The sequence below is a fragment of the Melitaea cinxia genome, chromosome 7 (assembly GCF_905220565.1).
Source record: "Melitaea cinxia chromosome 7, ilMelCinx1.1, whole genome shotgun sequence".
Taxonomy (NCBI): domain Eukaryota; kingdom Metazoa; phylum Arthropoda; class Insecta; order Lepidoptera; family Nymphalidae; genus Melitaea; species Melitaea cinxia.
Window position 1 is genome coordinate 4,974,157 of NC_059400.1, and position 26,012 is coordinate 5,000,168.

The 26,012-nt window shown below is 32.7% G+C and overlaps 3 protein-coding genes across 4 annotated transcripts; 2 read left to right on the forward strand and 1 right to left on the reverse strand.

Moving 5' to 3' along the window:
* Positions 1-1,034, forward strand: LOC123655241 (ribonuclease P protein subunit p30). 2 transcript variants are annotated; one of them, XM_045591066.1, is made up of 2 exons: positions 1-450; positions 598-1,034. In XM_045591066.1, exons 1-2 carry the CDS (start codon positions 232-234, stop codon positions 1,030-1,032), a joined length of 654 nt encoding a protein of 217 aa, XP_045447022.1. In that variant the 5' UTR covers positions 1-231; the 3' UTR covers positions 1,033-1,034. The 2 variants fall into 2 exon arrangements, with proteins under 2 accessions (XP_045447022.1, XP_045447021.1); XM_045591065.1 differs by having other exon boundaries at positions 1-1,034.
* LOC123655239 (protein Lilipod) lies at positions 1,030-24,957 on the reverse strand. The gene is made up of 10 exons (XM_045591063.1): positions 24,864-24,957; positions 24,517-24,781; positions 23,687-23,914; positions 20,796-20,861; positions 13,061-13,213; positions 8,114-8,313; positions 6,374-6,535; positions 6,013-6,244; positions 4,658-4,814; positions 1,030-1,649 (listed from the first exon to the last, which is right to left on the reverse strand). Exons 1-10 carry the CDS (start codon positions 24,924-24,926, stop codon positions 1,499-1,501), a joined length of 1,677 nt encoding a protein of 558 aa, XP_045447019.1. The 5' UTR covers positions 24,927-24,957; the 3' UTR covers positions 1,030-1,498.
* Positions 15,829-19,459, forward strand: LOC123655240 (tetratricopeptide repeat protein 12). The gene is made up of 3 exons (XM_045591064.1): positions 15,829-16,188; positions 17,927-18,175; positions 19,206-19,459. The coding sequence occupies exons 1-3, from the start codon at positions 15,889-15,891 to the stop codon at positions 19,407-19,409; spliced, it is 753 nt and encodes a 250-aa protein (XP_045447020.1). The 5' UTR covers positions 15,829-15,888; the 3' UTR covers positions 19,410-19,459.
* Positions 24,958-26,012: the final 1,055 nt, after the last annotated feature.

Genomic DNA, 26,012 nt, shown 5'->3' on the forward strand with positions numbered 1-26,012 from the left:
AATGAAGTCATTGACAGTCGTTATTCGACACTAGACATTTATAAACAAATGCTAATGTATGCGGTTTAGTATTTACACAAAACTATTTATCAGTATTTATTCTACTGAATTTATTGTGTTTAGTGTTAAAAAAATCAAACTCATCGTTAAATTTACCTTAGTCTTTCATGAAACTGCAACATTGGTAATATGAAGACATAACCTAGAAGTCATTACTATTTTCGAAAAAAAATGGATACTACACAATACGCCGGTTTTTGTGATTTAAATATAGACAAAATGTATGATATTAACACGTTGAGCTTTATTGAAAAACAAGGATTCCAAACAGTTGCTATAAATACACACGTCGAAGAAGTGAACGTCGAGGAACCTAAGAAGAAAAAAAAGAAAAATGACCCCAAGGATAAGAAAGATCATATACCACCACCTCTCGAAATACCAGACAAGGTGAAAAATAATACAAAACTAAAAATTTTACAAAGAGTAACTATAGAATTCTCAGATTCTAGCATATGTAGTAAGTTAAATCAATCAGAAAATCTTAAAAAATATGATATTGTAGCTGTTTTACCTAAAACGTTACAAGCTTTTCAGTATGCTTGTGGAACCCTGGATACAGATGTAATAACATTTGATCCTCTGACAAGAATCCCTTTTAAAGTTAGTCGTAAATTATACAGACAAGCAGTGGAGCGTGGAATTTTCTTTGAAATAATGTATTCACCTGCAATACGAGACTCAACCTCAAGAAGAAACATTATCACAACTTCTCACCTCTATCATGCTGTTGGCAAATCTAAGAATATAATAATTACCAGCGGAGCAAAAGACAACACTCAAGTTCGGGGAATCTATGATGTTATCAATCTTGGGTTTATTTTTGGGTTAAACAATAATGAAAGCTTAGAAGTTGTAAGAAATAATCCACACAGACTCATTCTTAAAGCTCAAGGCAGAAGATGTGGTAAACATTATATGGAAGTTTCCCAAGTAGGCGATCAATGTGAAAATAAAATACCTAAAGAATAATTTTTATCTATTTTATTTAGTTAAAACAAATTACATTCCTTTCATAACATCAGATCTATTTTAGGCACATTCATTTTTTAATAATAATAATTATTTATAAAGTTTAAAAAATGTCATTGAAATCACAGATTTTACAATATCCATTTATAAATTTTGTTGATTTATGAAATAATATTTATTTGATGATTAGTATTAGCAAAAAGTAAACATAGTATCAGTCTCACAACAACATTATAGTTTATATTATTAATAATATATTTACCTTAAACAATGATTTTATTAATAAAAATATAAGACATTTTTATACATGGTCAATGTTAAAATTTAAAAATTATATTCCATATTTTTGTTATACATTTTGTCTTCATTAAAAATTATAAGCTTAACACACTTATGTTACAAATATACATCTTTATCATAATTTGCTTTATTTATACCTAAAATATGCAAATTTGTATAACTTACCTTACTCTGTCTTTAAATGAGAGTTATCATTAGATTCAGTCTTCTCCGTGACAATAACTGTTCTGTCCACAGACACCCGAGTTCCAACAGTAGGAATTTTTGGTATTGATAAATCTTCAGGTATTGTAAAATTATCTGCGACCCATTTAAATCTGTTTACAAGAGAAATAGAATTATATGTTTTAGTAACAAAAAGTAACAAATGAGACTGAATACTTTGTACTGATAAGTGCAAGTGTAATTACGCTAAATTACGTTGCTACAAGACAAATTTGAAAGTAATGTTTAAAAGCAAGACAATGTAAATGCATATGAGTTGTTGATAAAAGCAATTTGTAAAGCATATTTTCTTATGAAGGTTAATAACGAACTATTTACTTAGATGTTACCAGCATTGCCTACAGAGAAAGCTTAAAATTTGTTGTCCCACACATTAGTGTAACATGTTAAGTTCAATAAAATAATAAACAACAAACATATTGGGTGAAAATAAAAATCATTTAATATTTTTTCTATATATTTTTCAAATGCAATCTCAACGTTTGGTACAGTTAATACAAAATGTATAAAACTAACATGAGAATAATGATATATTGACTAAAATAAAGATCTACACATAAGAGTTACAAGCAATATACTAACGTTTTAACACCTTATCCTGCAACCTATTTCATAATTAGTAGACAATGACAGCACCTCGAATTTTTTTACATTTGAACTTAGTGTAAATACTGAGAAATCGCTGCACAAATAAAACACAAGCACTGTTATCACATAAATGTTATATAAAGTAGAATTGGTAATGTTTTAATATGTCAAATAATTTTCAACAGTTATTACAGTTTATTCTCTATTTGATATTTATATTTGTCGGTTATTGAAAATTATCTACAAGTTTAAAATTTCAAACGTCAAGAACTTCATACATACTATGGGTTACTTTACATTTATATGAGTTTTATAATTAACAATGTTATTTATTAATAACAAAATGTTTGCAAATGAAACAAATGTTAATAAGTTAGTGATGATGGCAGTTTCGGTGATTGTGCTTTGACCTGCAGCCGACCTGCAACGTTAGAGATCCGATACGACTAGACAGATAAATAAGCCTCTAGGATATAATTTCACAACACAAACAATTCTATTCTTATCGCTATTGCAGGTCAGAAAAATTACCAAACATTTGATCAATACACACACAACCAGACAAATTTATAGGGATTGTTTATGATTTTAGTGCATACAATACATATTCCCGAACAGATTTTTTATCAGTAAAAATTTGAGCAAAGAAGTTAAATAATCGAGGTCACAATACCTTGACAAATATTTTAACAAATTTACATTAAAATATTTTATCAATTTGCATTTTGATCAAGTGTAACCACATTAAAAACACAGCTATGTACCTTAACTAAACAGTCTTGAAATGTCTTTTTTTTTGTGACAATATAATTTTAAATGCTTACAAACACAAAAGTCCTTATAATCAAAGAGTACTAAACATTCTTACAATTTACAATCACACCCTAATACAATTTAATACCAAATTATCAAAGTAGGTCACATTTTAACCTGCACTTTTCAGAAATAATAAAATAATCTACCAAAATTAATTCATACAATAGTTAACAAATTCAGTCTCATTAGTTAAAATAAATCAATTCAATATTAAGATCTGCAATCCTTCCTCAAGAACATTCATTACAAACTTAAATGTCAGAATTAATTAAATTGTAATTATAGCACATTAATTTTGAAATATAAAAAATAAATGCATATTAATTGGAAATTGATAACTAAGTAAATTGATATATCGGTTATCAATTTTATTTTATTTTACTATTTTTATTATATTTAATTTCAAACATTATTAACACTACATAGAGTAATCTTACCCCTAGGTAAGGCCAATAATTAGTCCTAGAATATAATAATATTTGTGATATCAAACATGGCAATTTACATTAAAGATATTTTTAAAACTACATACATATATCACACAATACAATAAATATAATATTATTTAAATTCGAATTCATATAATGCATTAAAAAAGTCCTATGCATTACACTATCATATTTAAAACACTAAAAATCTCATCTGACATAAAAAAAAGGAAATTAATTGGTCAATTACGGCACGAATTAATTTCCTGGGAGGTACACAGCTACACAGTGATAAGCTTATTTTAATAGGTCGAAATTATATCGTTTTTAAGATAATTTCCTAATTGAGTTTTTTTACATATTTATTTTCAGAAAAACCTTATACTATTTTATTATTACTTTTCATTTATTTGTAGGGCAAATTTAACGATTATTCTGGTAAGCTAACTTTTTTTATGTTTTTAATTTCATTAATAATAATTTTTTAATATACTATTTTTATACTTGGAAATTTCATGATTAACTCGCTTTTTTTCTAGCACTAATCGTCTTTTTCTAATAGAAATTTAATATGTAAACTGCATTATTTGAAGACATTTCCTTGCCACATAAGTGCCGAACTTTACTTCAATCACAGTTCGTTCTACGTCTGGATCTCAATCTTCGAATTATATAGCCATCAAACTAACGATGGAGGCGAAAATTTAATATTTAGACCAGAGCTCACTTTGACGGATCGACGAGTGACTAACGAGTACTGAGGAAAAAACCACATTGTACGAACTTCATATTTTTCACTAATCTTTTGATCATATGGAAAATTTAGAAAAAAAAAACTTTAAAATTTTTGAAAGGATATTATTGCTACTAGTCTTGACAAGACATTAGTAATAATATCCTTCTTTTATAGCTTTTCAGTCAAGAAGTTTAGCTAACAGAAATAGATCAAGGAACGAACCGTGATTGGTATGTTAAACAAGTCTTAGAGCATCGATACATCGCAAGATTCAATATAACAAGAGCGACTGCCCGGTCATTGTTTAGAATATTCACGATTAGGCAAATATGTCTGACTGATAATAATAATGCAACTGCACCAATTACTCCCTAATTGAGAATACTTTAGCAAACACAGAGCAGAGATCGGCATAGTCTCTTATTACCCTCAAGGTACCAGTACCTCCCAGGAGTGAATACAATAGCGTTTGCAGGGTCAGTTGTTGAGGAAAGAGACGCAGTGCGCGACGGTGTTCACGTTCTCAACCAACCTGTTGTAGAGCTCGCGACGAACACTCGCCGTGAACTTGCTGGCGAGGCAGAGCGTCACGGTGGCCGCGAATATCGCGTTGTACAGCAGCACCAGCTTGAAGTTACCGAGCCACTCGATGCGCCCAAACTCGCCTAGCAGGTCGAAGTTCGTTATGCCTGTTACGAGATTCACATTTCTGTTCAGTGATCTGTTTTAATGCGCGTTGAAAAATGTTTTACAGTTTTATATTTTTGTCAATAAAAGAGCTTTTTGAATATTTTTACAACTAATTTTTTTTCACATCATATTGATAGATCTAGTTAGATCTTGATGTAAGGAAATTACATTAAGGATATCCTGCTTTAAAATAGCTTGGTTCAGCAATATTGGAGTAAAGTTGGGAGGTCAGCTTTCAACGTCCATGGCAATAACCATACCTAGTATTTTGAGTTTGAGATAGCGATAATGCGACAGCTACATCTCACAACATGTAGTGCGTGGCGTGCGGCGCGCGCACCTAGCTACATGTAGTGGGGCGGAGAGGACAGGTCGCCGCACCTAGTATCTTGACGAGCAGCGGCTGCGCGGTGGAGTGCGCGAGCAGCAGCGCGCAGACGGCGATGATGCGCGCGAGCGGCGTGCGGCGCGCGCACCTAGCTACATGTAGTGGGGCGGAGAGGACAGGTCGCCGCACCTAGTATCTTGACGAGCAGCGGCTGCGCGGTGGAGTGCGCGAGCAGCAGCGCGCAGACGGCGATGATGCGCGCGAGCGGCGTGCGGCGCGCGCACCTAGCTACATGTAGTGGGGCGGAGAGGACAGGTCGCCGCACCTAGTATCTTGACGAGCAGCGGCTGCGCGGTGGAGTGCGCGAGCAGCAGCGCGCAGACGGCGATGATGCGCGCGAGCGGCGTGCGGCGCGCGCACCTAGCTACATGTAGTGGGGCGGAGAGGACAGGTCGCCGCACCTAGTATCTTGACGAGCAGCGGCTGCGCGGTGGAGTGCGCGAGCAGCAGCGCGCAGACGGCGATGATGCGCGCGAGCGGCGTGCGGCGCGCGCACCTAGCTACATGTAGTGGGGCGGAGAGGACAGGTCGCCGCACCTAGTATCTTGACGAGCAGCGGCTGCGCGGTGGAGTGCGCGAGCAGCAGCGCGCAGACGGCGATGATGCGCGCGAGCGGCGTGCGGCGCGCGCACCTAGCTACATGTAGTGGGGCGGAGAGGACAGGTCGCCGCACCTAGTATCTTGACGAGCAGCGGCTGCGCGGTGGAGTGCGCGAGCAGCAGCGCGCAGACGGCGATGATGCGCGCGAGCGGCGTGCGGCGCGCGCACCTAGCTACATGTAGTGGGGCGGAGAGGACAGGTCGCCGCACCTAGTATCTTGACGAGCAGCGGCTGCGCGGTGGAGTGCGCGAGCAGCAGCGCGCAGACGGCGATGATGCGCGCGAGCGGCGTGCGGCGCACGCGCGGCAGCATGCGGAGCGCGCGCATCGGCGTCGCGAGCCCCGTCAGCGAGGCCGCGTGCAGGTACAGGATGAGGAACGCCTCCAGCGTCGCGCCCGCCCAACCCAGCTTTGACAGCGACGCGATTCCCAGTGTGAATTGCTGAAATTTTTTCCGATTATGTAAGCTTAGATCCAAAAATTACAAAAGTACATGAATGTATATTATAGTTATTATATTCATACAGAAATTGACAACGTAATAGAAATTTTATTTATTTGGATAACTTACCCGGGTGCTAAGTGGCAAGGCCTTGATCCCAATCAGCAGTTCCAGAATATTCTGCAGCACCATCAGAACCGTTATAGTAGTTAGCGCCAGTAACAGTAGCATCGCTAGTGGATACACCACATTCCGCTGCAGGGACGAGGTTTTCCGTTGATGTTCCACTTCCTTTAAAATATGAATAATAATACAATAAAAAAAAGAGACTAATATTAAAAATTAATAAAAAAATATATAAAATTTCACAAAATCGGTCTTAACGCTAGAAGAGCTGTCTCTTCCAGAAAATCGTAGCGTAATAGACGTGACGTAATGATAGCGGTTACTATGTAGAATTACACATAATTAACTTGTATAAGGTAATTTTTAAAAGCAGTCAAGTCCATTTGTCCCCCCATTAATGCAGCGTTTGACAAAGCGTTTTCCATAAACGACACTGTCGAACATTGTTGTACACTCTTCGAAAAGCCGTGTTTGACAGTGGTTTACCCAATACTACCAAAAAATGATTGATTTTTAATTATTCAAATTGATATTAATAAATCCATAGTAAATTATTTGAAGAAAAAATTAATATACAATAGCTTCTGTATTAATTTACTGAATTTTGCCCATAGTCACCACGCTGGGCAGGTGGATTAATGACCGTAGGGCATTATTACACCGTAGACGCTGTTACCCGTTTCCGGTTTGTGTATTTGAAAACCAGCAGTTGGATGGATATCTCGCCATCGGTCGTCTTCTACACTTCCAAGCCAATTTAGAAACTTTCTTATCTTTTAGTCGTCTTTTACATCACCCACGGAAAGAGAGTGACTATATATTCTATACTGCCGTAGCCACACAGCAAGACCAATACAATATAAGCAACAAAATATATAATTCATACTATACCAATTGAAGATCTCTATCTACAATCAATACTATATTATAAAAAAAACTTCCACGAGCATTAAATGAATGTGTAATCGATTAAGTTCCGTGTTTGAGACAGAAATAATCGTCTGTTATCGGTCTAATTGATTATCTGCGGATGATAAAAACCGACTACGCGAAGATACAGAGAAATTATAACAAATTATACAGGTATGTTTCGAGTTTTAACATAATTATTTACATAATTATGCTCACATGTGAAAAAAAATGGACATCGAATACGCATTATTAGGAAAAACTCAAAAAATATTTGTCCTGTTTCGATCAAATTTAAATGTGACCACACAACAAAATACTAGCTTTCGATTACAAAATGAAACGTAAAATCGGTACACTCAGTAAAGTTATGAGGTAACATATAAGAAATAGTTTTATTAAGAACTCGGTTAAAAAGTACATAATTTGAATCTTATCTGTAATTTTAATCGATTCAAATGTATTTGGAAACATTCATGATAATATGTTACTATAGCTTTAGTTGTACATATAAATTTTTTTAAAAACACGTTTCAATTACAAAGATAAAAAAATAGGTCAAGTGCGAATCGGACGTACAGAAAATATGACATATATATTATTCTTTTTTTATTATTCTTAATATTTTCTAGATTCATTTTATTATATTTTGGAGTCAACAACAATTTTTGTATTTGGAAAAAAGAATCAGTAATTATATTAATTCAAGACAAAATAAAAATAGCCATACAGCTAGCAAAACGGTAAGCTATAAACACACAAAGTAAACCATATTTGAATTTATCAACTTTTGAGGTAAATATATTTAAATTTATGATTAATTAGGATACAAACCTTTCTCATAGCAACAACTTTTTGTAATCTCTCGTTAAGTCCGGCTTGTAAAGCACCATTCCTTAGTCTCAATAGAGGAGTCTCTTTGCCTTCAGGTGAGGGGTTCTTACTTCCCTTCGACATAGAGACGTTAGGGTTCGCAGGCGCTGATATGTCACCACGATCGGGGTACGTCGGCTCAGGTGATATGTAGCAAACGCCTGTAAAAAGTATAAAAAATACTTTAGAAATTATTTAAGCTTTTAGGATGAAGCTTGCAATATAATATAAGCTATTCCTTTATGTGTTTTATATATATATTGTTATATTTTTTGGATATATTAAAAAATATATTTGAACCGAATATTGATTATGAAACTAGCTACCCCAAGCGGTTTTACCTGCGTAACTTCCTATTCCGTGGGAATATGGAGATAAAAGTAGCTTATGTTTTATCCTGAATTTCGAGCTATGCAGATGCCAGTTTTATTGAGTTGATTCAGTGATGAAAGAATAACAAATATTCTTGCGAATTTTGCATTTATAAAATATTTGAATATACCGGTTAATTATTATAGTACCAATTAACGCGGTTAACTTATTGTAATATAAAGACTTGAGACTTGTAGTGTTAAGCATAGTGCTGCTATTGAAAAATAATTATTAAGTAATCATTTAAATAAATATTGGTTAAGACTACAGGAATAATTTTTTTGTTAATTTGGAACGGATTAAAATTAGCATGGTAATACCGATTTTAAAAATTCTTTCACTAATAGAATGCTATCTTATCACTGAGTGACATAAGAAATTTAAACGGAGGAACGCGCAACAGCCAAAATCTTGTAATCCACGCAGACGGAGCCGCCATCGCCAGCGTGAGTCTTCTTATAAATACATATAACAATAGACCGTTGTTTTACAAACTCTGATCTAAGAGAGTTGGACAAAGAATTATAATATTTGCATTTCGATTTTTTTTGTAAGTACCTAATAATTGTAAATATTTATTTTACATTGATCGTAAAGCTGACCGATTTGCGATTTGATGTCATAGAAACCTGATTACGATCTTTATTCGTGGTAAGGTAAATTATCCGCCAACCCGCAGCAGTTAGCTACGTAATGGCTTAAGCTCCAACCCTTCTGCAACATCGAGAAAGATACCTTGTTGTCTGTAAGCGCTCAACCGTGAGGAGTTATTGTCATTTAATTCGTATATTCATCATCATCATCACTTCAGCCTATCGTAGTCCACTGCTGAACATAGGCCTCCCCAAGTCCACGCCAAAAATAACGTGAACATATGCGTTTTGTCCATTGTCACCACGCTGGGCAGGCGGTTTGGTGACCGCAGGACTGGCTTAGCCTCACCGATCAGTATATTTACTCGTAATTATTTCAGTATATTAATATAAAAAATTATTCATTTAATTATAAAAATTAATTCAGTATGTTAGAATAATTAAAAGCAGTTTCTGACATACATTATTCAACACTTAATATCTCTTGGTGCATTGTTTTTAAACTACATACTCGTAAATTTTGTTTAAACATTGTAGACTACGAACAAAGCCCCTAAAAGGCTAAAAACTATTATTATATTAAAGTTATTTATATCCTTTGCGATAACGGAAATATTTCGACTAATTAATACGAAACTGAATGCGTATACAATTAGTCAATATTGTGAACTTGAACTTGTTTCGCGCTGTGGGTATGGTGGGTATGTGGCTCATCATAAGACGTAAGACCATACAGATGATTGTAGAGGTTATTTGTAGTGTCATACCACTACCTACAAAACTAAATAAATGTAGAGTTTGTAGCCAATTCTTCTCTGCAGAACCTACATTCCGTATCGGTGGCAGCTTCAATGTTAACTAAAATTAATTAATTATAACTGATATAGTTTTAATATGTAAAATGACGATTCAAAAGTGCTTTTGAAGCCTACCTTGAATAAAGTAATTTTGATTTTGACTATTCTGTTGAGTGTTAGTCAATTATATATATAAAAAAAAACTACTTAAAACAATAACACAAACATTAAATAGTCTTGATATGCAGGGTGTTCGATTCCTTACTGCGTTCCTTTAATTGGGAGGTTCTGTAGGTGTAATAGATCACGATCCACGTGAATTTTTTTAAAATAATAAACAGACAACTACTACTACTGTGTGGCTACGGTACTAAAGAATATAGCTACCCCCTCTCTTCCCGTGGGTGTCGTAAGAGGTGACTAAGGGATAACACAGTTCCGCAACCACCTTGGAACTTAAAAAGCCGGCCGGTGGCGGTATAACCATCCAACTGCTGGCTTTGAAATACACAGGCCGAAGACGGGCAGCAGCGTCTTCGGTGCGACAAAGCCAGCTCTGCGGTCACCAACCCGCCTGCCCAGCGTGGTGACTATGGGCAAAACACATGAGTTCGCGCTATTTCTGGCGTGAACTTGTGGAGGCCTATGTCCAGCAGTGAACTGTATAGGCTGTAATGATGAATAAACAGACAAGTCACTTTCAGATTCGTTCCGCATGACACCTTTCGTGAGCGCGTAAGCACGGGTATAATTTACAATAAAAACCGTTAAAAGAATTCGTTTCTACATGGGGTTCTTTAGCTGTATGCGGAAGTTAGTATTAATATTTCACTTTATCGTTTTTTTTTAGAGCTACATAAAAATAGTACTGGACGGGTATGCAGAAGTACGTTGCCAGAGTAGCTCGTATATCAAGACTAAGTAAATTCTATAAAAAGGAATAAATTTTGATGACGATCGATGGTTTGGTCGTAGCGTGCTATTTTATGGCCTATGTCCTTAGCCTATAGCCGTCCTCGATAAAGGGGCTATACAACAATAATTAGCCTGTACAATTAATAATTATAAACTCCTTGGTTCTGTAATATTAGTGTAAAATTGTAGAAGATACAATTTTCACATGCTCGTAAATTGTTACTGTTATAGTATTTATCTTTGATATTATATGTACTTGCACATTGCATCCTAATCCACATTTCTTTACGCTTTTCGATAGACATTACTGACTGATAAGATATAGAATTTACACATTTTGTTTTAAACAAAATTACTTTAGCATGTTTTATAGAACATAATTATAAATCGATTCTATGAAAAAACTAACACTTTGCGGTTTAGGTCCGGATATATGTATAACATTCAAACTAAGCCCACACCAATACAAACAACTGTATACCTTATATAGATGGTACCTGAGGTACTAAAGGTACCGGGACCCAAAAAAAAATCTAATTTTAAGCCGCTTCGTGGCTATTTTAAACGAGAGAGACCCCTTTTTGTTGTGACCCATATTAGTGATTCTTTTGACTTGGCTGTCAGTCTTATATTTCAGAGCCCACGCAATACTACTCGCGTCCCACGGGTTGGTTGGGAATTCGTTACCCTTAGTTTGGAGAAAATTGGCCTAACCAACATTTGGTTTGAGCGGGGATCGAAACTGATACCATCAAAGCTACGGCCAGTTGCAGTTACTACAACAACAACTCGTCAACATAATCATAATCAAAACCAAAAATTACATCATTCAATAATCTTCAGGAAGTAAAACCCAACTTACCGACACTAAAGTTCATATAATGGCACTTAATAAAAAATTTAGCCTTCCATAATAAAGTTTCACGAGACATCCTAATCGCGTCATACTAGTTATATTCATTTATTTACCACGAGTCGAGATCAACACAACAATGAAGGTCAACACGAACGACGTTATGTAGATAATTTGAATACTATTTATCTGCTACTTTATACTTGTATATTATAAACAAATTGTTGATAAAAAAGGGTCTCTGTTTAATGTCTATGTTTTAAGAAACGGCTATTACATATAATTTATTTTTTAACATTAAGAGTTTGAGACAATTCCTACGACTATAGGTATTCGTAATTCTCAAGTTTTTTTTGTTGCGCCAGCAAAAAAGATAAATTTTAAGTTTCTAGTTCGCTAATCTAAATAACACTTGGTAAAATATTTAATAATAACTATTATAATTTTTAGCTATACACATTTCCAGACTATGTTAATTAACTTTATTTGTCATTAACATTATACATCATAATTAAACGCTTAATTTAACCACAACATAATTAAATACAAATTTATAACATTTAAATTTATGATGTTTATAATTTGAGTTTTATATAATGTATAATAATTACTTATATCTAACGGGAAATCGGGATGTCTGGCGCGAACTTGGGGCGATCCAGACTGCAAAATAGGCAGAAGTAAAAAAATATAAAAATAAAATGAAATATAATCATTAAAAGCTTTTCAACAGATTTTCGTATCTTCCACGTAAATTTTAATAAAAAAAAAAATGTTTTGACATTTTTTGTATGATGGTACCGAACGTGCAAAACCAGACAGACGACTTCTAAAATTAAATCTTTGTCTTTACATCGATATTGTGTATTTTCTCGATACCTTACATTTCAAGTATTGAAATACCTAATAATTATCTGAAGATTTCGCTATATGCGAGAAAAAATTAAATGATTTTTATTTAATCACAACTTATAACAAAATTACTTTAAAAAAACCGTATACCCTACGAAAATAGTAATAATAATAATAACCAGTGTGTAGTAGTAAAAGTGCCATATATGCGAAAGTTTAGATACAAATTTGCTCACGCCAAAATAGATAAAAGATCTGAATCAAATTTTGTAAAAAGATAGACTATAGTTTGGAGTAGACTTTAGAACACTAGCCGGATGTATCGTAGAAACGCAATAATAACTGTTACACTAAAACAATATTTTGTTTTTTATTTATTTTATAATCAGATTAAATATTATTACGTCACATCCTGTTGTCATGAATGTTATTTTATTTTTGTTTAACTATTTAGTTTTTTTTTGTTTGTTTGCTATGAGACATATTTTTATAGACTGGTATTTTTTATTATTCCTGTTAATCTCACCTGTGGATAACGAAGTGTTGATACGTCGCCTAATCGTCTCCTCCTCGAACGAGTACACGTAGTATTCCTCATTGAGATCCCGTAGAAACTGAGGCTTCACGAGCACGCCGCCGACGACACCGAATAACCTCACAAAACCCAATGGCGTGAAAACTGTAAAAAAAGATATTTTAATTAATTTATCTCATCAATCTGATAATATTTACAAACCGGTTTTATGTCTGAGGACAAAATGATGAGGTCTAAGAACATATACTGAAAGTAGTTATTATCATACACCCTGTTATAGTCCGGGAGCCAGTGACAGATTTTTATGACCAAGTCTCTTCCAATCAAAAATCCGTAAAATGGGGAATTCAAGGGAAGAGTCGTCAGCTAGTCAGATTCAGGAGGTGACAGATGCTGCTACCACCTGACAAACTTTCCACTGAGATACAGCAAGCTAACATTAATTTTCATTTATAGTAGCATATAAACTATCAGCCCGTAAATTTTTAGTTGAGAGGAAATGATTGAAAAAAAAAAATATTTTTTTTTATGTTCAAGCAGCCAGCTGACGTATAAACTACCATGTTATGGTCAGCAGACTTTATTTTTCCTTCAATATATTAGGTAAACTATAATCTGACAAATTTAAAGTGGGAGGAAATGACAAAAAAAAACTTTTTTTTTCTCCATACGTAAGAGGTTACCACTACCTGCCCCTCCCACGGAGTCGCAGCTGACGGTCGCGAATATTTATAATATAAATCCCTAATGCATTTTACGATGTTTCGCTCGAGAAGAAATAATTGATCGAATTTGTACCTGGTTCCCGGATCATTATGTTCATTATTCAAAAACATTTGTAGTATTCTGCGGTTTTTTGTATTTTTCTGTATTTATTTCATTTAGGGATACTTGTAGAACTTATTCAAACCGGGCACATCTGTTTCTTACAATTATTTCATTAATTTAGTCGTATTTTTGTAATATTGTACGCAAATGTCGTCGCTATAATCACTTGACCTACATATCAGATACGAAGTACCGCTAAACAAAGTCGACGAGGTTTTACGTTGCGGTTTAAGGGGTATTCAAGGGAAACGCAACCTTATTTAAATAAAATATAAAAATATGACCCCTATTTTGAGTTACATACAACGGCCACCAGTAGGGTGAAATATTGTGTCAAAGGCCTTGTAATAAAAAAAACACAAACGCCAAAATCAAGACCACCATTTGTATAGCTTACAAAAGAGTTAGTCAATAACACGGACCAAACCCAAGTCCACAGCTATAAGCTCAGCATAGGAATAAGCCATGAAACGGTTAATTATTCTTTCAGAAACAGGTTCCTATGCTTTATTGTGCTCGGCCTTAAAAGATAACAATACATATAATTTCGTAATACCTAAGCAGTTATTGTTACTTAAAAGTGACAAACAGTGACGCGTATAAGGTCTTTATAAGTATCAAGTTTAGTAAAAATACGACACTTGTAACTAATACTTTCATTTTAATGTAATTTTTATACTTACTTCAACCTCCAGACAGTGTTCAAAATTGGCTTGAATAGAAAGTGTAAAAGACCATACTTTAAAGTACCTAAAATTGCAGATAATAAAGTAGCTACTTATCTAAGACATAATTTATTTTTTACAGAATAAATTCACTTTACTTGTAGAACTAAAATGTATAACTAACTCTATAACATGTTTTTACTTTAAAAACCCGATAAAATTTAAAAAATAAATAATTCGCAATAAATCAAGGTTATATATAACCTTTAACTTAAAAAAAATATTATAATTGAGTAATTTTGTGCGAGTCTTTTAATTATTAAAAAATAAGTAAAAAAGGCTCTTATATTTAACTGCTACTAGTAGTGTCTTAATGCCGTGTCGAGGACGCGACAATAGTAAACATATTATGGACCACTCAAAATATCTGTATAATAACCCACTAATGATTATTATTCGAGCGCTACTTTTATCCAATAAATATAGAGACTATTCGAGGGAATAGATTTACGAGAGTAAAGGCACGGATAGCTAGTCGAAAATAACAATACATTGTCTATAAAATACGTTAGTACCTACCTACGCACTTAACTGATATATTAATTTTCTCTTACGAGGGTAAAGTTATACGAGTAGATTATAACAAGTCAAAAGCAACAAAACATTACCTGTAAAGAACGAAAATACTCATCTATGCGTTTAACTAACATATAAATACTCTAACTTCAACAGCTGTGCAAACACAATGCAGAATAAACTAATACATAATATATCATCAACGAATACATTATATATCAAGTGATTTGTATTTTTGACACGAGTATAAATGATGTAATTAGTAATTGCATATGACATTGCCTTACACGAGAGACGAGAGAAGTCCATTTCACTCGATGCTACGTGCGAGGAAGTTTTCGTACGTTTATTTATGTTACGATAAAGATTAAAAGTACGTTTACAGATGGCTAACAAGGTTTAGACAAAGTTGATTCTAAATATACGGTGGATAGAAATATTAATGTCTCCTATATGTCTTGCGTTTGTCTGTATATACTTATACATGACCCCACAGTAGCGACATAATTTAGACAAAAAGAAAGACAAGATGGTCAAAGCGTGGATTTCATAGAAAATATTGGTATAAAAACCGATGAATTTAACTAACATTAAACGCTGCAAAAATATGTTATGGAAAATATACAGATAAAATACCCAGTAGATTTTTTCAATCAAAACGCGTCCATAAATCACCTTGGCAACGATAAAACGCGTAAGCGATTAAGTCAATACGTCAAACTATACAGAATTATTTACGCGAACAGGTGCATGAAAATACAATACACAATGAACCACAACAAGATAACATCCAACCCGGCACTGAAAGATCACAAACAGATGGAATTGAATGAAGAATGGAATAACTTTATGAAACGAATCGGCGAAGTATCGACCCTCGTTAAAGATCTGGCGAGCGGTGACAAGGTCAAATCGGATGCCGCTAAAGTAATAGCAGATCAGTATCTCGAAGGGAAAGTAATATTAGACGAAGACATTAAAATGACGATTAAAGAAAATCGTACCATCATCAATCAAAAAGCATTTAAGACACTCGAAAAGAATGACACAGTAAGTAAGACAATAAAAGAGCAATTTATTATTCAAAGAACGATATGTTTTTTTTAATTTGCATAAAGACGATAATGTAACTCACAATTAATGGGCACACGAGATTATACTAAGTTTTGCATATATTATACTAATATTATGATAAAAAATTGATAACAATACAATGTGGTAAGCATTTTGAATGTATCATTAAACTACCGACAGTATTTTGTAATTATAGAAAGAATAACCGATTCGTTCTAATTATGGTTATCAGTGTCACCGTTCCTATGGTTACGTACGTGTTTAGTATTGTATTTAGAGTTTATATTTGCAATTTGATTAGTAAGTTTAGTGAACGATTTCATTGTTCTACATCTGTACGTTAACATACGCCAAGATAATGCTGTTCACGTTTGGAATAGACGTACATACGATTGTTCGATATAAAAATAGTAAGACAAATGTTATCTTTTGTCGGTGAAAGCGATTTGGCTCGTGCAACTCTATAAATAACTTATAATGTGTTCTATTACGAGAAAAAAGAAATTAAGTCAAAAAAGCTAGGTAATATTATTGATTTTCATTTGTATTTTTTAAATATTGTAATTTAATCTACCACAATATCGTAACATTTATTAAAACATTAATAAAGGCAGATAATGAGACGTATGAAGTACAATTACGAGAATTACGCACACAATATCTATGCAAATTAACTTGTAATTTATAAACCTAATCTCGTGAGTTCATCAGTATTACACACAACATACCATAATATCCAACGCGTGCTGTGTTATCGAGACTATATTTTTAGCAGATAGTTTTACTACTTTCGACTATTTCATTGCCACGGATGCTATCCCCCCTCTATCGTATTGGATTAGCTAACACATTTATTATCTCTCTTAAAATTATTTGTTTATGAAAAAAAATTCAAAAAATTTTCGGTCCGATGAACCTAAATACCTACAGACCAAAATCGTAGTTCCGTAAACGTAAAATTTTATGGTAACAATATAGGTCAGAGTGAAGAAAGGTTGTTTGAAAAAGGGTCTTCTTCTATCATGAATAATTGTGTTTGCTGGCAAACGAAAAAAACCGACTTCAATTACATCGACAAGTAATACAACGTAGGTAGACGAAAAAATAGTCAAGTAAATACGTATTATCAAATATTATTCCAAAGGTTGTAATCAGATCTCGACGAAATTTAAATATAAATTATTAAATATAAATTTAAAGATAAATTTAATATATATATATATATATATATATATATATATATATATATATATATATATATATATATATATATATATATATATATATATATACATACGGCCGAATTGAGTAACATCCTCCTTTTTTGAAGTCGGTTAATAAATGAGACGAAATTTCCTACAAAGATATCATAAGACAGGCGTACAACTACACAAGGTTTCTAAGTAATCGCCGACATGACAAAAATACAAATCTCATATGGTTTCTTATAGTAGAAAAGTTTAGATAAGCAGTACATGGATCTGCAAGTTTATGAAAGTTGCATAAGTCCTTTAACGGTAAATGCGCGTGCCCAACATTCCGTAAATTCTATTAACTAAACCTATACCAACCTAGATACCTCCTGTGCTGTGATTTCACAACTAAAATTCTTAAAGTTTTGATTATTGTAAACGTTAGTTTACCAAAATACCAATCGATATATTTTACAAATGTTTAAAAACATAAGTGTGAGTGTCTAAATCTTTTTTGATAGCAGGGAGAAGTGGACAAAGATGCGTGGATGGCAGAAGTAAGCAAGGATGCCGAACGTCGTGCTTTAGATAGAAAGATACGCAAAGAAAAAGCGGATACATTAAAAACTCAAGCTACAAAAGCTTTTCGTCGAGGCGAATACGACAGAGCCCTTTCTTGTTACAATCGCGCAATAGAGCAAGTCAAAGACAACGCTATGTTGTATTGTGACCGCGCATTAACTAACATCAAACTTGGAAACTTTGACAAGGTAAGCCTAACATAATGACAAACAGTCTAGTCTTCTAGTGTATTATTGCGAAAGTTAAACGGGTGCGAGATCGATTACCGCTTAGGTCCTTAAGATTTATATTTGAGCTTATATTAATATATGAAAGCAATTTAAGCATTAACCCCGATTGTTATCTGAAACACCCGATAACGACCATTGCTTAAAAGAAATATCCATCTTTGCTTAGCGAAATTGGCCGTCAACATCTAAGCTAAAAAGCGTAAAAGATTAAATTTCAATCACATTCCTAAAATATGGAGAAGTCCTTTGTCTAGCAATTGGTATATTTGCAGACTACCTTAGTTCTGTTCGGTCAAAAAGAATATGGGTTTCAATAAGTAAAGATTTAAAATTATTAAAGTTAGATAGTAAAAAAGTAAAAAATATATAGTGCATCAGATATTAAATTAGTGTTGCTCAAACTCTAACACGAGTTGAACTGTCGTAGAACAGTAATTTAGTCGAGGTCAATGTCTTAGGCAAACAGAGATATTTTCATATGATAGATATTGTATACGGAATATGTGTGTACGGTTTAGCGAGGACAGGTTGGTCGATAACCAAAAGTAATACAACTACAGTTATGTTTTAGTATCTACAAGTAGAACAAGATAACAAAAGGTGATTATTTACCTATTTAGTTGTTGGAAATAGTTGAAAAGAAGTTTATTGGTTTAAAACGATGAGATGTTTGTGTGTAACTTAAGAATTTGTATATACTATATTTCTTTCAATCGTAAAATAAATAAGCAAATTGCAATATACAAAGATGAAAACCGGTATTATCGGTCATTACACTCTAGAGGCTCCAGACGTTTTTGCAAATTGGCGTGTTTTTATAAAAAATATTACATAACTTATAATTGAAGAGATTAAACAAAAAATAAACTGTAAATACACAAAAATTTCCACTGCGCACTGTCGTTAAATAATCAAAAATAACATATAAAAATACAATTATGGAATGAACTAGTGCTATTTCTATCATATTTTTGCTTTACTTTTCCAGGTTTTTAGCGACTGTGAATGGGCTTTAAGATTGAACGAAAATAGCTTTAAAGCTCGTCTATATAGAGCTAAAGCCTATCAAGAATTAGAAGAGGATAATAAATTCGAAGAATGTAAAAAAGAACTGAAAGAATTATTTCCCCAACATGACGATCTTATTAACTACTTTCTTCGCAACAATATGAATGAATATGACGAAGATTAGAATGCAAATATTATTTAAATGTCATAATGCTATTAAATGTTATTCACTTATTAATGTTTTATTGCATGAACAAAAAATTGATTAAAACATAAATTAAAATTGGACATAATGTGGCCGTAATGCCAAATGCATTCTTTACCAGCTATCTTAGGACGTACAACAGCGGACATATACTTGTTGACTATAACTCAAATATGTGGTGATTACGAAATTGGAAACTAAGTAAAATCATGTAAAGATTATAATATTACTTACTGATAATCTTTATATTAATGTTACATTTATTTACTTAAAACAATAATGTGATAAAAAAAATAGACGAAACATAAAATGATAACGTTAATCCACTCGATCATATATTTAACTGATTTCCAAAAAAGGAGGAGGTTCTCAATTCGACTGTATTTTTTTTTAATGTATGTTACATCAGAACTTATGACCATGTGGACCGATTTCGACATTTTTTTTTTAATCGAAAGGTGGTGTGTGCCAATTGATCCCATTTAAATTTATTTGAGATCTAACAACTACTTTTCGAGTTATATCTAATAATGCGTTTTTACTTGACGCTTTTTTCGTCGACCTACGTTGTATTATACCGCATAACTTTCTACTGGATGTACCGATTTTGATAATTCTTTTTTTGTTGGGAAGGAGATATCACTAGTTTAGTACCATGATAAGAAAACCAGGATCTGATGATAGGATCCCAGAGAAATCGAGGGAAACTCTTGAAAATCCGCAATAACTTTTTACTGGGTGTGTCGATTTTAATAATTTTTAATTTAATCGAAAGCTGATGTTTGTCGTGTGGTCACATATTATTGAATAAATTTTATTGAGATCTGATAACTACTTATTGAGTAATCTTTGATAACGCGTAGTTACTTGACTATTTTTTCGTCAATCTACGTTGTATTACTCGTCGATGTAATTGAAGTCGGTTTTTTTTCGTTTGCGAGCGAACACAATTATTATATTTATTTATAAAATTCTCGTGTCACTATGTTAGTTACCATACTTCTTCGAAATGGCTGTACCGATTTTTATAAAATTTTGTGAGCATATCGGGTAGGTCTGAGAATCGGCCAACATCTATTTTTCATACCCCTAAGTTATAGAAGGGAGGGGGAATTAAGGGAGTTACTAAAATATATGGCAAAACAACGTTTGCGGAAACAGCTAGTATTTATATAGAAGTTTTGCTGTAGTTAGAAGACAGAAGTTCTAAAATATCTTAAAACGTGACTAAATAAATGAAAATATATAACGATTACGCAAAAATCACTTATCGGTTAAATCAAAAATCAGGGTCATTATTTGTGTACATGATAAATTTATTTTCAGCGCGCGGTGATTCCGGAACGTGATTCATTATACACTCACCCAATAACATCAAAACACCGACGAAAGATACGCAGGAGTACAGGAACGGAAGATATGTCCATAAATCTGTAAACAAAAATAACATTAACGCGGTTTGTTTGTAAACAAACGTATGTGTACAAAAAAAAAATACAGTCGAATTAAGAACCTCCTCCTTTTTTGGAAGTCGGTTAAAAATAATGGCATTCGGTTAAATCGCACGTGCATGTGTTTGTTTTTTCTTTTAAGTAATAAACCCGTAATAGATCATATCTGTACATTGAAGATATTTAAAAATATATATATACGAGGCTATACTATAATCACAGATCATCTCTAAGTTCTTCAAATTCTTAGAGAAGACGTGTGTCGATACTATCCAAAAATAAAAATTATTTTTGTCTGTCCGCCTGTATCTTAGCCACATATCAAGTCGAAACTAATGAAATAAGGTATTATTTGATTGCATACTACAAGCCACTACTAATTACTTATAAGAAAAACTTTATTTTCCAAAATTTAGATGGTAGGTACTCTGGGGTGAGAAAATATGATAAAAAAGAAGTGTATAAGATTTTTCGTTTTCCTATCGGTTACCCACACAAAACAAAAATAAAAACTATTAACAGCTTCTAAAAATAAACATAATAGACCTATTTTTTTATACAAGTTAATTTATTTCTAGACGGTTACACGAGCACGACGGAAACGGCACAGAAAAATTGTAATCAACAACTTAAATGGAAAAATACCGAATTATCTTCATAAATCAATGATTTTTTTACATTACGGGTAATCTGTGCTGTGATTATTGCATTATTATCGGCTTCAATTATAAAGTATCACCGTCTCTTTCTTTCAAACAAGATCGAAATCGCCTTTTATATCAAAACGAATCGTATTAATTAGACAACCAACTACATGCATTTTCCGCGTGCCTTATTTTCACGGAAACAAGCTTAGGCAAATATGTCTTAATAATAGTTACACAATCGCAGAGGAGATCGAAACATTGACCACGAAACAATACGCAACTCCATGGCTCTACAGTCAATTAGTCACGAATAAAGCAATCAGATGGTTCACTACGCATATGTTAACGTTCGCTGCATTGTTCTATTGACCCTACTCAGACCTACATCCTGTGTGAGAGCTATGTCATGCAAAACTAATGGTATATTGAAAGCCTCTTTAACCGCACAATGCAAAATCGTTGTAGCTCGTTGTAGCCATCTTGACTTTACAGAGGTCTAAAGTCTATACCTAAATGTGGGACATTTATAATGAGCTATTAGGTATTTTATTTTAAGATTGCTTGCTATAGCAGCGACGTCGCTCGCACCAAAGTTTCACTGTTAAAGTTGTTGTTGTTTTAAAATTTATCCCCAATAGGGAAAGGCAAAGGACTATAATCCATACAGCTTCACTGTTAAAGTATTATTTAGAATTGTAGATGATGGCTTGAGTAATCAATCATTCAAACAAAACGCAAAAACATTAAATTGGCCTTTGAAATGGCAATATACGCAATTAATTAGATTTAGTACATTTGAGGAAAAAATGTATTATAAATTATTTTTCATAATTAGAATTTCATCTAATGACAATTACCAAAACATTACTATTTAGTAAAAAGGGTGATTAACAAAAATGTGAGAAATCGTGAAGCATAGTAAATACTTCACTTTCTGCTGAAAGTCCGATGCCTAGTGTTCAGTTCACTTTTAATTGTATTATTTTAGTAATGAGACACCAAATGTTGTGTTAATAGTTTCTGTTATTATTTGCATTATTACTTCAATAACTCATTATTTACACATTACTTACATAAATTATTTAACTTTGTAGTTTGCCAGTTATCTGATAAAAAAATAAAATTAATAGAAGATTGTATATTATATTGTATATGTTACATCAAAATTATAAATAAAATTTTAATGATGTGTATAATCTTTATGAATAAATTCCCCAATAGTCTGTTCTGTGTCTATATTAAATTACTATAATATTATCCTAGCATTACTAAAATTTGTGCCAAATCTATACAAATAAATGAAATTGGTGTGTTTGTGTGTAATATTAAAATAACCGCTTTTTACTAAATTCATCTGGATGTACACACAATAAATATACCAAAATAACATTTTTTTACAATTTTTGTCTGTTTGTTTGTTCCAGCTAATCTCTGAAACGCCTGGACCGATTTTGACGGGACTTTCGCTGGAAGATAGCTGATGTAGTAAGAAGTAACTTAGGCTACTTTTATTTTATACAGTTAATTATTTTATAACTCTGCGAACTGAACAATAACTTTTTTGATAAATTCCACGCGAACGAAGTCACGAGCACAGCTAGTATCACAATAAATGAGGTTTAAACTTTATATTTATATTTAATAATAAGTGCCTGATAATACAATAAAAGCACATTAATAAAACTTTAATACATAATGTGCAAGTGATGTGTAATTTTTTTTTTTTTGGAATAATGACATGAAAAGGAAGGAAAGTTAAACTAAACCTAAACCTAAAACTTTCACTCAAAGCATCCATCCATAAATACATATTATAGAATCAATTGACACCTGAGCAAAATACTTTCAAGCTCTATTTATACAAATCTGTACGCACTGTGTACTACGCAGTTGTCATGAATACAATTCAAAAATGATTTTAGATGTACATAGACTAGACAGTTGGCACAGTATATAGTTACCTTGCTTTATGCTCCATGGGTACTAGGTTATATTCCCACATTAAGTTTGAGTATATTATATTTTAGTATATTTTAAAAATGTAGCTATATCAGGCAACTGTTACGAATAACACAGTCATAAAGTTGCCTACTTTAGGACCAGATGACCCTGTGTGTATGTTACTTATATTTATTTATTGTGATTTATATATACTTACTTAGAAGAGCATCTAAACTGGAACGATCCCCTTCCAACCACGCTGATATTACATAAGCCATGCCCAGCATAACAACACCGAGCAGCGCCAAGACAATAAATGTCTCATATACACGACCCTTCAAACCCCGGCAACCAGGAAATCCGGTTGATTCAGAAAATAGATATGCAAATGGTAGAAATACAAACAGAGACAGGTTGGAAAACAAGAACACGTGATTCCATAAACCTAAAACAAAAATCAATTATTATTATAAAACATATTTTTTAACAAATCTCATAATTAGCTTTTTACTAAATTGGCACAGTTGAAATGTCATAAAATTTGTTGAAGATTAGCCTACTTTTTATATACAACACTTGCTTATCTGGTTTCATAAAGAATTTACTTATATTTTTTTTTAATAAAAATAACAATTTTTTTAATGTGTTTAAATTTTTGAATAGTAGATAAATGTAAAAATATATATATAAAGAGTAAAAAAATGTTTAACATAAATCATTTTATACCTAAAATATATTTAATGAATTTAAAGTTAGTTAACAACTAAAATTATCACTATATTAATGAAGTAACACGCATATTACATTACTATTTTACTTAACATTTAAATTAATGAATTAATTAGTTCATAAATTAACTAGTAAAAAAAATTAAATACTTTTTTGAATAACAAAGAAATAATTTGAATTTTAATAACAAATTAATTTCAATATTTAACTGCAAATTATAATTTACTTAACAACTAATGGATAAGAACATCTAATGTATTAAAATTGATTTGATTTGAATGCTTGAGGTCTATAATTAACAAAGACATTTATAAAAACCTTGTATCAGAGAACTGTTGAGCCATTTGACATAGTAACTGTTTGGGTAAAGTATGAGCACTTCATTGCTGACTATCGAGACGGGCAACAGGAGTGCCGAGCCCAGAGACACGGCCAAGGCGAATGTGCACAGCCATAGGCTTATTCTGTATACCTTTACCTCATCTTCATCTGCCGTGAAATAGTCATCGCTATCACGACGACGAAACTTCTCGATTATCATGAACGAGAAGAGGTATAGTAATATAAACAGGAGCAGGAATATCTACAACGAAATATTTGCGTATTACTTAAAGAAGTATTGTTATAAAATAACATCGAATAGATATTAAGACCAATGAACTAACGATCTGCTCCCGAACATTGTTGTGGAAAATCTGCTCCCGCAAGTCTGCTTCTTCATCATCCATCGTCTTTTTTATGATATTTTATTTTATCTCTTTATAGATTTTTCTTTTGTATCATAAGCACTGAGATTGCACTTCATTTTTAAAAATTAAACCATATTCTATTAGTTCTAAAGACACAAATTCACTTCACTCGCTATAGTATGTTTAAAACCAATTTCATAATAACAAACTTAAATTGATTTAATTTATTACAATTTCCTTTTATTTATAGCAAAAGCGCAACACTCTAACGAATGATGTAAAAACACGACTAATTTTTGATCAGCTGAAAGAAATACAGATTGTAAAGCAAATCAGTAAACTTTTGACAAAAGATGAATGTTGCCATACATTTTTAAATCAAAGAGATAGATGACTGTGGAAGAAAAAGAATAGTAATCAGTAAAAAAAATTTAAAGTATATTTTTACTGCATAAACTGTTGTACAAAAGCATGATTTGTCTCACAGGATTTAAATTAAAGCTAGATAATACGAAATACTAAAATAGTTTTTACTTACTAATGATTAGTACTAATTAGAGTAGTAGGTACTTGATCAAATTAGTTAATGTTTCTCGAACACTGTGACTAAAAATCTAGTGGTTTTTGTGTACCTACAATTAATTCCAAAAATACGCTGAACGAAACTGAGCCGCCAAATTTCTTTAACTATGAAGTAGAATAGAAGTGTGATGTGACTACAGGTACAGATATTAAGAATCACTGTTTTATCCAAATACATATTTATAGCATAGAAAATAATTTAAAAAAATGTATTTTTAAATGGATTATTTTAGTACATTTATTTTTTTAATTCAAAGATGATCTTGTTTACTATGTTATTAGATCTAATGGTTAATACTAATGCCAATATAGCATAGTTGATTAGAGAAGAAACAAAAAACAAAGTGCCTACCATTCTCCCTCATTGCTCAAGCAATATGAAGTATGAATAAGCGGAAAATATATCTATTTTTTTTAATCTTTTGGTTTAAGGGATAACACAGTTCCACTACCACGTTGGAACTAAAAAACTGACCGATGGCGGGATAAGCATTCAACTGCTGGCTTTGAAATACACAGGCCGAAGACGGGCAGCAGCGTCTT

Coding starts and splice junctions, on each gene's coding strand:
- LOC123655240 (XM_045591064.1), top strand. CDS start 15,889: ATGAAAATACAATACACAATGAACCACAACAAGATAACATCCAACCCG. Junction 16,189..17,926: donor CACTCGAAAAGAATGACACA/GTAAGTAAGACA, acceptor CTTTTTTGATAG/CAGGGAGAAGTGGACAAAGA. Junction 18,176..19,205: donor AACTTGGAAACTTTGACAAG/GTAAGCCTAACA, acceptor TTACTTTTCCAG/GTTTTTAGCGACTGTGAATG.
- LOC123655241 (XM_045591065.1), top strand. CDS start 232: ATGGATACTACACAATACGCCGGTTTTTGTGATTTAAATATAGACAAA.
- LOC123655239 (XM_045591063.1), bottom strand. CDS start 24,926: ATGGATGATGAAGAAGCAGACTTGCGGGAGCAGATTTTCCACAACAAT. Junction 8,314..13,060: donor CAACACTTCGTTATCCACAG/GTGAGATTAACA, acceptor TACTTTTTACAG/GCGTTTGCTACATATCACCT. Junction 6,245..6,373: donor CCTTGCCACTTAGCACCCGG/GTAAGTTATCCA, acceptor AAAAAATTTCAG/CAATTCACACTGGGAATCGC.